The sequence below is a fragment of the Myotis davidii genome, unplaced genomic scaffold (genome assembly GCF_000327345.1).
Source record: "Myotis davidii unplaced genomic scaffold, ASM32734v1 scaffold292, whole genome shotgun sequence".
Lineage (NCBI taxonomy): Eukaryota > Metazoa > Chordata > Mammalia > Chiroptera > Vespertilionidae > Myotis > Myotis davidii.
The window spans coordinates 2306215-2321790 of NW_006285042.1; the positions used below are offsets into that span (position 1 = coordinate 2306215).

General features: G+C 45.0%; 2 protein-coding genes across 7 annotated transcripts in view; both read right to left on the bottom strand.

The window, feature by feature from the left end:
- Positions 1 to 2395, bottom strand: part of PLA1A (phospholipase A1 member A) — a 60974-nt gene extending 58579 nt beyond the window's left edge. For 2 of the 4 annotated variants that reach the window (XM_015558503.1, XM_006755369.2), the window contains exon 1: positions 2220 to 2394. In XM_015558503.1, the coding sequence (XP_015413989.1) occupies positions 2220 to 2295 (76 nt within the window). In that variant the 5' untranslated portion in view covers positions 2296 to 2394. Of the gene's footprint in view, positions 1 to 2219 lie in introns of all 4 variants that reach the window. The other 2 variants (XM_006755367.2, XM_006755370.2) reach the window with 2 other exon arrangements.
- Positions 2396 to 9014: 6619 nt separating this feature from the next.
- The window catches only part of ADPRH (ADP-ribosylarginine hydrolase), a 12741-nt gene continuing 6179 nt past the window's right edge, over positions 9015 to 15576 (bottom strand). For 2 of the 3 annotated variants that reach the window (XM_006755372.2, XM_006755373.2), the window contains 3 exons: positions 14248 to 14571; positions 11581 to 11941; positions 9015 to 10608 (listed from right to left, as the gene is read on the bottom strand). In XM_006755372.2, coding sequence (XP_006755435.1) covers positions 10194 to 10608; positions 11581 to 11941; positions 14248 to 14560 — 1089 coding nt within the window. In that variant the 5' untranslated portion in view covers positions 14561 to 14571 and the 3' untranslated portion in view covers positions 9015 to 10193. The remainder of the gene's footprint in view (positions 10609 to 11580; positions 11942 to 14247; positions 14572 to 15576) is intronic. The other variant, XM_015558504.1, reaches the window with a different exon arrangement.

Below are 15576 nucleotides of genomic sequence, written 5' to 3' on the forward strand. Positions count from 1 at the left end.
ATATATGCACCCCTATGTTCATAGCAGCACAATTTACCATAGCTAAGATCTGGAAACAGCCTAAGTGCCCATCAGTAGATGAGTGGATTAAAAAACAGGGTACATCTATACAATAGAATACTACGCTGCTGTTAAAAGGAAGGAACTCTTACCATTTGCAACAGCATGGGTGGACCTGGAGAGCAGTATGCTAAGTGAAATAAGCAGTTGGAGAAAGATATATATCACATGATCTCACTCATTTGTGGAATATAACGAACAACATAAACTGATGAACAAAAATAGACCCAGAGACATAGAAGCATTGAACAGACGGTCCAACCAGGGGGTAAGAGAGCAACCAAAAGACTTGCATGCATATAAGCATAACCAATGGACACAAACAGTAGGGTGGGGTGAGAGCATGTGCTGGAATGGCTAGGGAGAGATCAATGGGGGGGAAAGGAGACATATGTAATACTTTAAACAATAAAGAATTTTTAAAAATAAACTGCCATGACCAAAGGATTTGTCCCAGGTGATTTTAGTCTGATTGGACTAGTCTGTAGGATTTAGAAGAAAATATGAGAGATTACCTTTATAGGATAATTGCTTAAGCAAGACACCAGAAGCAGAAATCATAATAAGAAATAAGAATTAAGACAGCAATATAATACTATTTTTACTATCCTGTTGACAATATGAAAAACTTTCGATATTACAAAGTGTTGGCAGAGGTGTGGGGAAATGGTTTGTTCACATACTAATAAAGAGTTATAACTTCTTTACAGGGCAATTTATTTCATGTCTATCAAAAATGTGTAAGATATAAGTCCTTTCAGATCTAGAATATAGTGTATAAACAGCCATTTGAAAAAACGAAATAGCTCTGTATATTGATAGGGAAGGATCTCTCTCTCTCTCTCTCTCTCTCTGGGAAGAAGAAAATTTGTCAAATTTTAAAATCACAAAAATAGACCTGTTGAAGGGAGAAAGAAAGAAAGAAAGAAAGAAAGAAAGAAAGAAAGAAAGAAAGAAAGAGAGAGAGAGAGAGAGAGAGAGAGAGAGAGAGGTCATTTTACACACATACACATATACAAATGACACGTGAAGCACCCTTTAAAAGCAACCCATTAATGCAGATAGTAAATATACTCATTCAAGCTGAACTTTGGAGGAGGAAGGAAAGCTGAGTAGAAGAATGAAGGATTGCAAGGGAGATAGGATTCATGAAAGCCCTCTTGGAAGCTGTGAAGAGCTGAAATGAACGAAAAGGTAGTATGAAAAACTCCAGGCAGAGAGAATGCCACTCTCTAAAACTGGGGAATGAAGATTAAATGTCTGTGGAGCCCTAGCCAGGCACACAGTAGTTAGAGCGTTGCCCCAGGACTGAAGGGTCTTGGGTTTGATTCCAGTCAAGGGCACATACCTCGGTTGCAGGTTTGATCCCCAGCACTGGTCCAGGTGCTTTTGTGAGGCAACCAGTCAATCTGTCTCTCTCACATTGATGTTTCTCTTTCTCTGTCTCTCCCCTCCCTTCCACTCTCTCTAAAAATCACTGGGGGAAATATCCTCGGATGCGGATTAACAACAACAACAAAAAAAGAAGAATAAAAGCAGTCTGCTGTTGGGCCCAGGGGAGGGGAGCTTTCTAAGGGTGAGGCCACTGCTGGGGGCAGGCTAGGATCTTCACCATCAGAGGATCTCAGCAGTAGGGTTTCGATTTAAGTGCGCGGTGGGTGGGGTTTTTAACGGGAAAGGTAGAATGCAAATGGCATCTGCGGGAAGTTGTCTTAGCGGGCACCACCATTGGCAGGGGCTATTATTGCTCAGAGGGGAGATAAGCCTGGATTTGAGTTGGGGCAGCAATATTAAAAAGGATGTCTAACAAGCTCAGCGACAGAGTCATTAGTTTGGAAAATGTGTATCTTAGAACAGTGAATATTTAGCAGGTGAAAGAGAATCCCATGTTGGAATTAATTAAATTTTATTTTCTTATAGTCACCTAGACTTACGCAAGGTGAAAATGAGCAGTGAGGTTTTTGGAAAAATGAGTAGAACCACTAGGGAAGTTCAATCTTTTGGCTTGAGAAAGATTACATTCCCATTATGATTGTAGGCTTTTTCTCCCTCCTGTAAATTCATCTCAGGAGAAAGGGCTTTTAGGGGGCCTTCCAAGGATTAGCAATGCATGCGCAATGGTTGAGTCATCCCACCCAAGGCCTGAGTCCCCGATTTACCTGCACTTCCAACGCTGAACCACAGAAAGAGCCCCCACGCCCAGAAACAGCATCTGTCCCGGAGGCCTGGGCGCATGGCTGAGCCCACTCTCAGAGCTGGGGTAAAGCCGACCCTGATGCCAAAGACATCACATAACCCAGCCACTCACAGTTTTGAACACCAAACGCCCACGTGGGTCTCGGTAATCGTTAACTAGCCTCATGACCTGTAAAAGAAAAAAATAAGCTCTCCCTAATGGTTCAACCTCCACCGTTTTTTTGGTTTCTTCTTCTCAATGAAAACAAATACACTTTTCTTTTTTCAAAGTGGGGGACATTGAAACACATTGTCCTTCCTCTCTGAGCCAACCGTCATCAGAAAACTATTTCCTGCCCCTCTCCCACTTCCCATTATAAAATGTTAGTAAAAGCCAAAGCAGAAGTCTTTCATCTCTCGGTGATTACAAAACCGTCATTGTTCTGGAATTATCTGTGGACATGTTTGTCTCCCTAGGGAGACTCTGAGCAATGTGAGGGCAAAGACCTCTTGTAGATGTTTGAATCCCCGGTGTCTGCCGCAGAGCTGAGCTAACAATGCATGTTTAGTGTGCGTTTAACGGGCAGAATGGAAGAAGGCAACGTTTGCCTCTGGAGAGTACTGCCTTTTGGGGAGTCTTGGGGCTAGAAGTGAAATTCAGTCTCTAGGAAGAGATGTTCAACTTTTTTTTTTCTTCAACTTCTTGATTCGCAAATAAAGCAACTGAATAGTAGAGAAAGAAAATGACCTTCTAGCAACCCTGCTGCTAGAGTGGCAGAGCTAGCCTGGAACTAGGGCATTTCCAGTGTACCCTGTGGCCTCTTCCTCCCAAAGGAGAGGCAGAAACCACAGAGAGCTGGTTCTAGGTATTTTGGGGGAAGAGAAAGGGCAGGGCACTTGCCCAGATCCTTAAATTATAACACATTGCTATGAGGCAGAGAACCCACCAGCAGGGCCAGTATCGAACTTTGTGGGAAAGTGAGTGTGTGCTCTGAACCCCTGAAACCAGACAGAACAGTCCCTGAGGAGGCATCGGTACCATGCCAACGTGGACGGGCCAGGCCTGCAGAAGATGAGGATACAATGACTTGGGAGAGTCCAGCCCTTGCTTCTCCTGTTGCTTATGATCCCACTGATCAACGGTGCTGCTCCCAGGAAGGGGCATGGCAACAAATGGGGCTCAACTGAAGGCTGCCCTGATGTCAGAGACCAAGTCAGGTGCATACCTTCAGGTCCTCAGAGCAGCAGATGCCAAGATGGGACCAGATGGGCCCGAGAATTACTGGGAATAACACTTGTGGAGAATAAGGAAAGTGAAGAAGGCAGGGGGAGCCTTTAGACTGTGCTGCAGGCCTGACACCTGTGAAGGAGAGAGGGAAGGAACGAAAATTACCAGAAAGAGATTACCTCACAACAAGTCAAATGAGGGAGGGTTTGGTGCCATTTCCTTAAAGAAACCTTTACTTTCTTTGCTGCAAACTCCTGTTTGCATTTGAGTGGACTTTGATGCATGCAGGCAAACGATCCCATTTAGTTCGGTAACACAGGAAGTAGGGTGACATATTTTAGAAATTGAGGATAGAGACCTGTCTACCGGGAGACATTGAGAGAACACCAGTCGGGGGGGTATGGTCTGTCTTCCCCAAGGAGAATGTCAGGGCAAAATTCTGGTATGATTTTCTTCTTGCGGTATCCCCAGTGCCTAGCACAAGGTCAGCCACTTAGTTGTTGCTCAAGAAATACTTGCTGGGAAAGGCATGGTACATCGATCTCCTGAATTCAGGGCTGGTGTGGAATGACACCAGAAATCCCATCTCACTCCCAAATATTGCCTGCCCTCGAGTGGTCTCCAGTGGAGATCAGCCTGCTGGAGATTTCATTTGTGTGTTCAAGGTCATGTTTTCCAATTTCATTCATTCAGGTTCTACCTTCCCCACTCCTGCCATACCCGCTTACCACCTGTGCTAATGTGTATGTCAAGTGTTTATATCTATAACTTCCACCCACTGGCATTGACAATGGTGGATGGTTGTTCATATATCATCCAAAATGACAGAAAACACGAGTTTGAAGCATGGCCCTCTATTTAAAGTATAAACCTCTATTTGCAGCTCTACAGATCCGGAAAAACCTAAGGGTCTTCCTTTGATTCTGTCCCCCATTCTCCAGACAACCCCATTTAAGATTCACGCTCTTTGGCTGTTATAGTTGAAAGTGCATGGACTCCAAGCCCAGACACTCTGAGGGGGCACTGGCCTCAGGACACCCAGCTCGTACACATGATGATACCGATGCCCATAAACGTGGAGTAGGAATCTTAAGTGAGGCAAGTGTAACCCAGAGAAATCCACGTCATGACCCAGGCATTGGGCGAGGTCTCCTTGGTGGCCGAGGAAAGGAGGCTCTTTGAGGAGAGAAGAGAGGAGAGTGAAGAGGCTCCATTTCGTTTCTGCCTGATCTCAGCTCTGCCCCGTCCCTACCCTTGTCCAAAATTTGGGTCTCAAGCCCATAACTAGCTTTCCTCTTGACTTTACCTCCTAGTTGTGGGAAGGTGACGAGAAGGCACAGGCTGCTGCTGTCACCATCTCACTCTTGGGTTTCATTTTGGCTTTGAATTTTAGGGGGAAAAAATCTAATTATAGCTAATAATAAGTGTAGTGGAGGGTGTGCAAAGGAAAAAGCCTTTGGACACAAACAGTCCTGCTCCATCTCATCCAGCCATGTGACTTTGGACAAATGGAGACTTCTCTAAGCCTAATTTCTTCTTCTGTTAATGGGCTGTGGTGAACTGCCTGACATACGGAAACTCTTTCTCCCCCTCTTCTTTTTCCTTCTCCAAATGGAAACAGTCTCATCTACTCCCTATATGTCACTTTCCCAACTACCAACCCTGAAGATGAAAAAAGGACCGCAAGGCTACCCACCATGCCGTGCCTGGATGGCCTCTGGATGACCTCTGGATCCGTAACCAGACTCCAGCAGCCACAGCTCGAGGAGCTAACCCAGTGGACTGGGTGGCTGTGAAATCAGAGTTTACATTCCTCTCCCCTCACTCCCAGGAGCTCTGTGGCCGGGAGGGAAAAAGGCACATTTACTTGCCCTGGAGAGATAAAGAAAAATAAATGGAGAATGTGGTGGTTGAAGAAGCTTGAAGAAGGGTGGATGGATGAGGCCAATGTTAATTTTGCAGATCTTAAAAAGATACATATTGCCAAGACTGCTAAACAACATCTAGCAATCTTAGGTAACAAAGCAAGCAAATGAAGCACCATCACATAGCAGTTTATGTATATTAACTTGGTAAGCATGACAAATGTATACTGTGTCAGATCATGTTTATTGATTTCTGTAACATTGTGCTTATAATTAAGTTTCTTATCTCTTTCCTCTGTTCATTCTTATACTCTTACCTTCTCTCTCTTTCTCCATCCCTCTCTCCTCCCATCTCCCCCACCGGCACCCCCACTCTCAACCCCGCTACATACATACTCACACACCAACATTCACAGTCAGGAGAGAAGCCAAAGACTATGGACCCAGATGCAGGTGGACGGGCAGAGGTGGTGACGGGAGTGTGCAACTGCTCTAGCTGACTGTTCCTTTTTCCCTCAGAGAAATAGGAAGCAGGGTCACCGGTTGAGTTTGGGGAAGAAGTTTTGAGGCTTGAGAAAATGGTGTCTGAAAGTCTAAACTCGTTTTGAAGGGTGCCTGTGATGAAGAGTGAGAATCTGCAAAGCAAATATAGCCGGTTCTCTAAAGTCTTTCCCTGTTGTCTCCAATTGTGGCTAAAGTCTAATACCATAAAACAACAAATACTACGCCCCCATCCTCCTACGCCCCTCCCCATGTTCTAAAAAGAATAGAAGGATTTGAAAAACAAATTCCTGTCAGACTTAGAAGGTAGCAGAACTGCTCTGTGGTCAGACCTCCCTCCTGCACCTCCACCAGCTAAAAACATAAACTCATGAGTTATAGTTCTGAGGGGATGCGGGGCGTGGGGAATGGAGCGTACAGGAGGGGGAATCTTCCTTACCTTTCACAATAACCCAATGAGGGTTTACACCTGAGACTGGTAACCTCATGAAAGTGATAGTGGCATCTATTTCCAAGTTAGCTGTCCTTGGGCAGCCTGATCTGTCCTCAGGGCCTATGTAAGCAGGATGAGGGCAATGTAAAGACAGTGGCAGGCCGGGCAGCTGCGACCAGAGGGATGAGTTTCCCTCATGTTGAGTGGACCCCTCAGAAGACAGCTGGTTTGAGCCTTTTTGAGCCTTTCAAACCAGTTCTCTACCCATGAGGCCAGTCTTAGGGCAACATGGAGAGAAGCAAGGAACCCCAGAAGAGGGAGGGGAGAAATGAAAGAGGCATCCAGGTCCCCATTTCTCCTCTAAGTCTCTTGGGCCAGGACTGACCTTGGTGGGGAGAAAGAAGAGCATGACATGGAAGTTTTAGAATTGATTAAACTGCACTGGGATCCCCACTTTTGGGTGTATCTGCAAAGGAAATGAAAACAGGATCTTGAAGGGGTATCTGCACTCCCATGTTCACCGCAGCATTATGCAGCATAGCCAAGATGTGCAAACAACCTAAGTGTTTTCAACAGATGAATGGATAAATAAATAAAATCATCTCACATTTTATTTATCCGTTCATGCCAGGGCTCCTCACATGGGGCACCACCTTGCCGGGGCTGACCAGCAGCCCCTGAACGACGGGTGAACAGGTTACTCTGACACACTTTCACTGTCGGGGAGAGGGCTAAGGGACAGCCCGGCTGAAGAAGCCAGGCAGCCCCAAATGCCTGCCTCGTTAGGCTTTTATTGGAATTTTTACCTTTAGATACAATCAGTAGCGTGAGTAATCTTGAGAGGACACATGTCCTCTAGGCAAGGGCATCCAGGACTTAAGCATAGGATTCCAGTAAACACCCGGGGTCTCATATGCACAGACTTGTTTGTAAAGGTCAAGGAATAATTAGGGGCACTGCCTTCGACACTCCCCTAAGTCTCCCCTAAGTCGGAATTCCAATAAACAGGGTAGGCGGCCTTCCACACACTTCCCTTTTCTCAGAATGTCCTCCTCACAACTTTCCAACCAAGTCCCTTGTGCTCCCCAACACATTCATATATATATTTCTTTTTTCCCCCCACAACAAGTATGGTCCTTGAGGGCATTATACTAAGGGAATAAGCCAGACAAGAAGGACAAATACTACTTTGTGTCATTTATATTTGGAATTTTTTTTATTTAAGTCAAATTCATAGAAAGAGTAGAAAAGTGGTTGGGGATTGGGAAAAACAGGAAGAAGTTGGCAAAAGGGTACAAACTTTCAGCTATAAGATAAATAAGGATCTGACTTAAACCATGGTGATTATAATTGATAACACTGTATTGTATAATTAAAATTTACTAAGAGTAGAACTTAAATGTTCTCATACACACACAAAAAAGATAAATATGTGAGATGACGGGGTGTTAATTAATTAGATGAAGGAAATCCTTTCACAATGTACAAATTTATCAAAACACAATGTACACTTTAAATATCTTATAATTTTTGTATATCAATTATACCTCAATAAAGCGGAAATTTAAAAAAACTGGACTGGGATGGACTGGATTGCGTTTTTAATACTCGCCACCCGACCCCAAGACCAAAAAACTGTGTGATCTGCCCAAGATGATGCTGGGGGACAGGAAAAGCAGCTTCAAAAGAGTATGCATGAGGCTTGAGTTGGAGAAAAATAAAATCATTTTATGTTTGCTTCTTATCCAATTACAAAACAGGCCGTGCCTCACATTCCACTTGTTAAATACACTCTTCTGCCCTTTTCTATATATAAGATTTAAGCATCTCAGGTCTGCTGTTTGGTCAGTGCAAATGGAATTCTAGTGCTTCGCCTTGCAAATGCAGGCTTTACTAACCACTGGTAGGACAAAACTCAGAAAGAGCCTTCCTGTCCAGATGTTGGCGTAGGTGAATGCTGTACTTGCTGTCCTCCCACAACCACATCAAAATTACAACTAAACTCAGAACAACCATCATTCAGAAACAACTGAAACCAAGCTGAATGGAAATCTTACAACTAAAGAATTAAAGGAGAAGCCACATCAAGATTGGCAGGAGGGGCAGAGACTTGGAACGGGTTGATCACACACCCCTGTGTGGCAGATAAATATCAGGAGAACCCTGGCAGGTGTGCTCAGTGGTTGGAGCATTAGCACACACTACAAAGGGTCTTGTGTTTGATTCCTGGTCAGGAACACATACCGGGTTTGCAGGTTCACTCCCCACCATACCCCTGGTCAGGGCATGTGAGGGAGGCAACCAGTTGATGTGTTTCTCTCACATCAATGTTTCTCTCTCACTCTCTCTCTTCCTCTCTCCCTCCCTCCTTTCCACTTACTCTGAAAAGCAATGGAAAAAATATCCTCATGTGAGGATTGACAACAACAAAACTTGGGAGGGATATTTTATCTACAAAGCTCCCCCTGAGTAGTGACAGGTCCCAACCCCACACCAAGCCCTCCAGCCCAGGATTCCAGTGTCAGGAAGAGAAGTCCACACAACTTCTGGCTGTAAAAACCAGCAGAGATTGTGCCTGAATAATCAGAGCAGGTTTCATCTAGAGCAGCCGTGGGCACACTACGGCCGACGGGCTGGATCCGGCCCGTTTGAAATGAATAAAACTATTGAAAAAATAGACCGTACCCTTTTATGTAATGATGTTTACTTTGAATTTATATTAGTTCACACAAGCACTCCATCCATGCTTTTGTTCCGGCCCTCCAGTCCAGTTTAAGAACCCATTGTGGCCCTCGAGTCAAAAAGTTTGCCCACCCCTGATCTAGAGGGTATACGTGAGCTGGGGCTTGAAGGATAAGTACAAACTTTTCAGGAAATGAAGAGAGGAGCGATGTATTCATTGGACATCATTAGCAGTGCAGCATGACCAATTTGTTATTTGTAAAGAAAACTCTGGAGGGCAACAAAGACAGCAAGATTGGAGATAGGAGGCTAACTAACCACATTCACGTAATGTAGGCTGATTACACATTTTCTGTGTGCTAGGTTTGGTACAGAGGAGAGTAAAGACAAGTAAATAAGCTACAACAAACTATTAACACGTTAAGTGCCATGCCTAGGATCAGCACCTCCGCAGAGGTGAGAAATCCAAGTGAAAAATACTTGCTGCAAAAAGGTAAAAGTGGTGACAGATTTGAAGGGTATTTGGGAGGTAGAATCCTCTGTGTATACTGCTGGCTGTTCCCATGCACCTTACAGCTAACCACTGCAAGCGTCGGAGTCTTTACTTGAGGGCATTAATGTTTGCTTTGCACAAGAGGAGGCTGAGAAGCAGCAGGGGCTCAGAGGTGAGGACCACCAATGTCAGATGGAAGTCGGTGGATAAATACTCCAGGTTTGCTTGTCTCTCAGGGCGACAACCATGAGGAATGCCTTACACAAAGGACCCACATGGCCCGAGTCCCAGCTGCTGACAGTGGCAACCTGCTCATTACTGCACCTTGTACTGTCTCCCCTCCCTTCCCTGTCTCACATCCCCATGGTCCTCCCAGTGCTCCCTGGTATCACTCTCAAATAAAATATCTGTACTCAAATCCTTGTCTCAGAGTCTACTTTTGGGGTAACCCAACCTGAAACAACAGAAAAAACTGAATGAAAGATTAGCTGATGAAGATGCAAATAGGAGGCTATGAGATTTCTAGCTTGGGAGATGCTGAGTTAAAGACCCTTCAGGAGAGGAAGACAGATAGATTCAGGGAGAACAGAATGAGCCTGGGAAGACTAGTTTCAGGGGCCCCAGGTACTTGTTACCTCAAAATTCCCTGAATACCTAAAAGGTTAAGACTCTTGGCTTTGGAAAAAGAGAAAAGAAACTGAGCAGAAAGGGGACCACACAAGAGAAGAAACCACCAGAAGTGAACATCCTCTCTCCCTAAAGGGCAACTACAGTATCTTCCTTTGACCCAAGAGAATATAAAGCTCTAGCTACTTCCTCCAGCCGGTTTCTGTATTCTAGTTTCTCATAGTTGGAGGGACTCACTCCTTTAAAACCATGCATAACTCCCCACCAGCAGCCCGCAATGGCAGCCGTGGAATCACTATCTCCACCATGGAAAAAGGCTCGGTGGGCAAGCTCCTTCCAGGAGTCTCCTGCAGCCAGGATGGCATCATAGGCAATCATGGGGGCATCGTGTCCACTGCTGCCGCCCCAGCCAGAGTAGCTCACAGAGGTGTAGAACTGATCCCTCTCCTTCACATCGTAGGGCTTGGGGAAGGTAGGGGCTGATTTGCCATCCAAAATCCCTCTAAGTTTTAGGTACCTTTCCCATTGGTCTTGGAAGTAGGACCTGTAGGAAGGAAAACAATCTACAGTCAATTGAAAAGTTGATAACCATAAGGAAAGGTACCAGATGGATGTGTGAACAGGAAAAAAAACTCCAAGATGACTTCAACTTCTTGTATTAATATCACAAATGACATTAAAAATTTAAAATGAACTCACCTAAGTAAGAGCTATTCAATAAAGTTTTGCTAAGGGTTAATATAAATAAGGCACTGATGCCTATTGCTAAATTAGAAAGGCATATAGCAAGCTAAAGGTGAGAATTAAAGATTTGTTTTTCTTGAGTTGAGAATAATGTCAAGTCTCACCTTTCAGGGGGCACACTTTATTTAGTCTATCCTTATACATTTTATTGTATTTTCTAATAAAAATTATATATATTTTAGGTGTACTGCATAATGATTTGATATACATATACATGGTGAAATGATTACTACAGTCAAACTAATGAACACATCACCTTCTTATAGAGTTGTGTGTTGTTGTTTTTTCAAAAGGGAACTTTGGAATATCATGATCATGGGTGATTTCAGCAAGAAGCCTCTGGACCTTCTTATTCTAAGAAAGGCAATGTGAAGCAAACTCAGAAAAAGGGGAAAATGTGGTTTTACCATCTTTTCTTACTAATTAGCAAGTCAACACTGGAAAACAAGTTCCAGGAGATGGACGGGAAAGTTCATCTCAGTCTAGGATAGCCACAAAGACTATAGAAAGAACAGGATCCCTATACACAAGTGAAGCACTACAGCTGCACTACTCTCTGAGGTCTTCACTGGGCCACCCAGTGGCAACCACTGCTAGAACTTGAAGTCCTTAGCAGGTGGGAAGGGAGGGGGCTGGAGGCAGTAGATGACAGAACTGGACGGGGAGAACCATGACAGTTGCTATGACCTAAGAACTCTAGGCATACACAGGCACGCCCATGCGCACACAGATGCCATGCTTTCCCAGCAGGAGTGTGCACCTATAAACTTACCAGTGCTCAAGATTCTTCTCCACAAAGTAGCCTGCTTGGACAATGTACTTTTTAGCTTCTGGTAGCACCTCCATCAGTCCTTTCCCCCATTGCCAGGGAGGCTTGCCATTCACAGCATAGGCTGTAAAAAGAGCAGACACAAGGGCTCCCAGGTAGCCGGTGGGGTGGTGGTGGGTCATTCGGCCACTCTCGATGCTCACCTGGATCAGCGTGTCTAGCTGGCAGGGGTAAGGGAACCTGAGGCCGATGCACATGGCTCGCATAGCAGCCCCACAGCCTCCCTCGTGGTTGTTAAAGGGAATCCTCCAACCATTGTCTTTGTCTGGCTCCAACAACATGGCATTCTGCACTGAGGCACCTCCTGGGGAAGAGTCGGAGAGGGCATGGGGTCAGTGTAACCAAAGCAAAGGCTCCAGCAGGAGGGAAGACCAAGCTCTAGTTCCAAGTCTCTTAAATGGAAACTGAAAATAAAACAAAACAAAAAAATTATGACGAACACTCTCAAACTCCAAGCCAACATTGTGCCTTACTTTATATATAACCCTTAGCATGATCCTATATAATAAAGAGGTCATATGCAAAGTGACTGTCACACCCTCGCATAAGATGGCCACCCCCAGGTGTTCAAAGATAGCCGCCACAAGATGGCCTGTTGGGGAGGGAAGTTAGGGGCGACCAGGCCTGCAGGTTCAAAGATAGCCGCCACAAAATGGCCTGTTGGAGAGGGAAGTTAGGGGCGACCAGGCCTGCAGGGGAGGGCAGTTGGGGGTGACCGGGCCAGCAGGGGAGGACAGTTAGGGGCCATCAGCCCAGCAGTTAGGCATCGGTCAGGCTGGCAGGGGAGGGGTTAGGGGGTGATCAGGCAAGCAGGCAGGCAGGCGAGCGATTGGGAGCCAGCAGTCCCGGATTGTGAGAGGGATGTCCCAGATTGGAGAGGGTACAAGTTGGGCTGAGGGACACCCCCTCCCACCACCCAGTGCACAAATTTCATGCACTGGGCTTCTAGTAAGATTAATAAAAGAAGCAGATTCATATAAAGAGCCTTGGAATCTTTGCCAGTTATTACTGAGACACCACAATAACTCAGAAAGGTAAAGTATAACATATCCTCTTTTTTAAATGAATAAGCTAAGGCTCAGAGCTTAAGAACCTTGCTCAAAATCATGTAACCAGCTCATCACCAGCCCCATCAAAACCTTTTTCTCCCAGCCCAAGCCCTTAAAGAATCCAAGGAGAAACTGACAACTGGAGTTCCCAAATGTCAGAAAGAGGACAGTTCGAGTGAATAGCGCCAGGCTCAGAGACAGAGCAATGGGTTCAGAGCCACAATGTGCCCTTGCGTTTCCCCCACTATTGTGAGAACAGTGTGATCAGGCTTGTCCTATCACCCTATCCTACTGGAAACCGGGAACGCACACATGAACAAGCAGCAGCAGTTATATACGGTGGGATGGGGTGTGGTGTTACTGTTCCCTTATGGGCAGTTATTCACAAGGTCATGGGAGGCATAAGTGGACAATGAAAAATTTCCACTTGTTAATCTGATGAGATATCAGATGTAGAGAAAGAATGAACAGACTGGCTTTGAATGCCAATTCTTGGGGTCACCAGAGACCCCTGGGTATGTGTGTGGGAGGGGGAGCATTTTCATCAGGAGGCACTTTTCATCAGCTCATAAGCTGAATTGTGTCCTCTAAAATTCCTATGTAAAAGCCATAACCCCTGGTACCTCAAAATGTGGCTGTATTAAGAGACTGGACCTTGAAAGAGATGAGGCAGTTGAAATGAGAACATCAGAGTGGGCCCTAATGCAATCTGATGAGAATAAGAAGAAATCTGGACACACACAGAGACACCAGGGATGTGCACCGTGGAAGAGAGGACACAGATATAAGGAGGTCGTCTGCAAGCCAAAGAGAAAGGCCTCAGAAGAAACCAAACTTGCTGACACCTTGACCTCAGACTTCGAGCCTCTGAAACAGTGAGAAATAAAAGTTCTTTAAGCCACCAGTCTGTGGCAGTTTGTGATGGCAGCTCAAGATGACCAACACAGGAGGAGAGGTAGGTCAGATGGGATAGAGAAAGGCGATTCAAACCACCTGGTGACCCAAGTGGCTGCAACAATGTCCCAACCGGGCAAGAACACTTGTGAACAAACCTGGAAACAGAAAAGCAGTCTCTGCAAGACACTTTCCATTTTCTTTAAAAAGAAAAAAAAATGTTTTCTTTATATTTGTTCATTACAGAAAACTTAGAAAATACAAATGCGCAAAAAGAAAATAAGAAACTATAAATACGCCCATTACACAGATATAATTAGGAATATCTTTGTGTATGTTCTTCCAGACTTCTCCCAAGAGATATACATGTATCCTTTATTACCAGTGGGTTTTTAAGATACATCCGGTTTTGTAACCTATTTATCTTTCACTTAATATATAACATCCTTCCATATCAGGAAATATTTATCTGTGTAATTTTAAGTGGCTACAAATGTATCGCCATAATTAAATAAATTATGGGACATGTAGGCGGTGCCTATTTTTTAATCACAATTATAAAAACTACTGTCTCCTTGATATGTAAATCTCAGTGTCAACACTGCAATAACTTCCTTGGGCCTGTTTTATTCTCCACTTGCCCAGGACCTCCACTGGCTGCCCTCACCTGGTGCCCGGCCATCCATGTCCCCCATGCAGTCTTGGTAATGCTTAGCAAGGAGGGAGTACAGTCGACCCAAGTCTGAGACTTTCCCGGCTTCCACAAGCGCGTCTGCCGTGGCCAGGTGCATCACCGTGTCATCGCTGACTCTCCAACTCTGCACATCTATGGCGTCCAGGCCCCCAAGCTGGGCCAGCTGCTGGTGGATCTTCTCCCCACTCCTGAGGAACTCCCACTGCCCATTGAAGTACCCCAAGGCATCTCCCGCTGCACTCAGCACCATGGCGGCCACATACCTCTCAATCAGTCCCCCACACATGGTGAGGCCGTCTGTCGGGGGAAATTAAGACACACAGAGGACAAGGAGAAAGAAAAAAGTCAGAAAAAATAACAGCCTTATCGACATTTTATTGAGCATTCACTACTTGTAGTAAATGCACCTCATTTAATACTCACAACTAGTCTGTGAGGAATGTATTATTAGGCCCATTTTATGGATGAGTTAAATGAGGGTTATAGAGATAATAACGTTTCAGAAATGATAAGTGACTTGTCTTGGGTCACAGAGCTAAGTTACGTGGCTCAGGATCCATCTGACGCCAAGCCCACGATTTTAACAACCACTCCATCTTTGCCTCTCTGGGAGTGTTAAGCCCATTACATTCTGCAAGGCAAGCCAAACTTGTCATTTTCTTTTTTGTGGGGACTTGGCCTTAGAAGTGCATCCCTCCTTTACTTAAACAATACTTTCCATTACAATGCACAGTTCACAAGGCACCTGCACATTCTCTGTTCTCATTTTCAGACAAGATTACAGTGCCCATTTCACAGATAAGAAAACTGGGGATTGCCCTAGCTGGTTTGGCCCAGTGGTTAGAAGGGTCTCGGTTTCAATGATAGTCAAGGGCATGTACCTTGGTTGCAGGCTTGACCCCCGACCCCAGTCAGGCGCCTGTGGGAGGAAACCAATCGAGATACCTCTCTCACATGGATGTTTCTCTCTCTCTGTCTCTCTCCCTCCCTTCCACTCTTTCTAAAAATCAATGGAAAAATGTCCTCTGGTGAGGATTAACAAAAACAAACAATAAAAACCTCAGCCTGGTCAGCACCTGCAGGCTCTGCAGACAAGGGGTTCACTGGAAGTTCTCACTGTCCCCGCCTATTTATCCCATTGGATGGATTGAGGTGTGAGGGTTAACGAGTTTAGGCTCTGGGATCAGATTGCCTCTGTAAGCATCCAGTTTTGCCTCTTACCAGTTAAGGAATTACGGGCAAGTTATTTAAGCTCTCTGTGCCTCAGTTTCCAAATGAGTAAAACAAGAATTAAACTGTTTT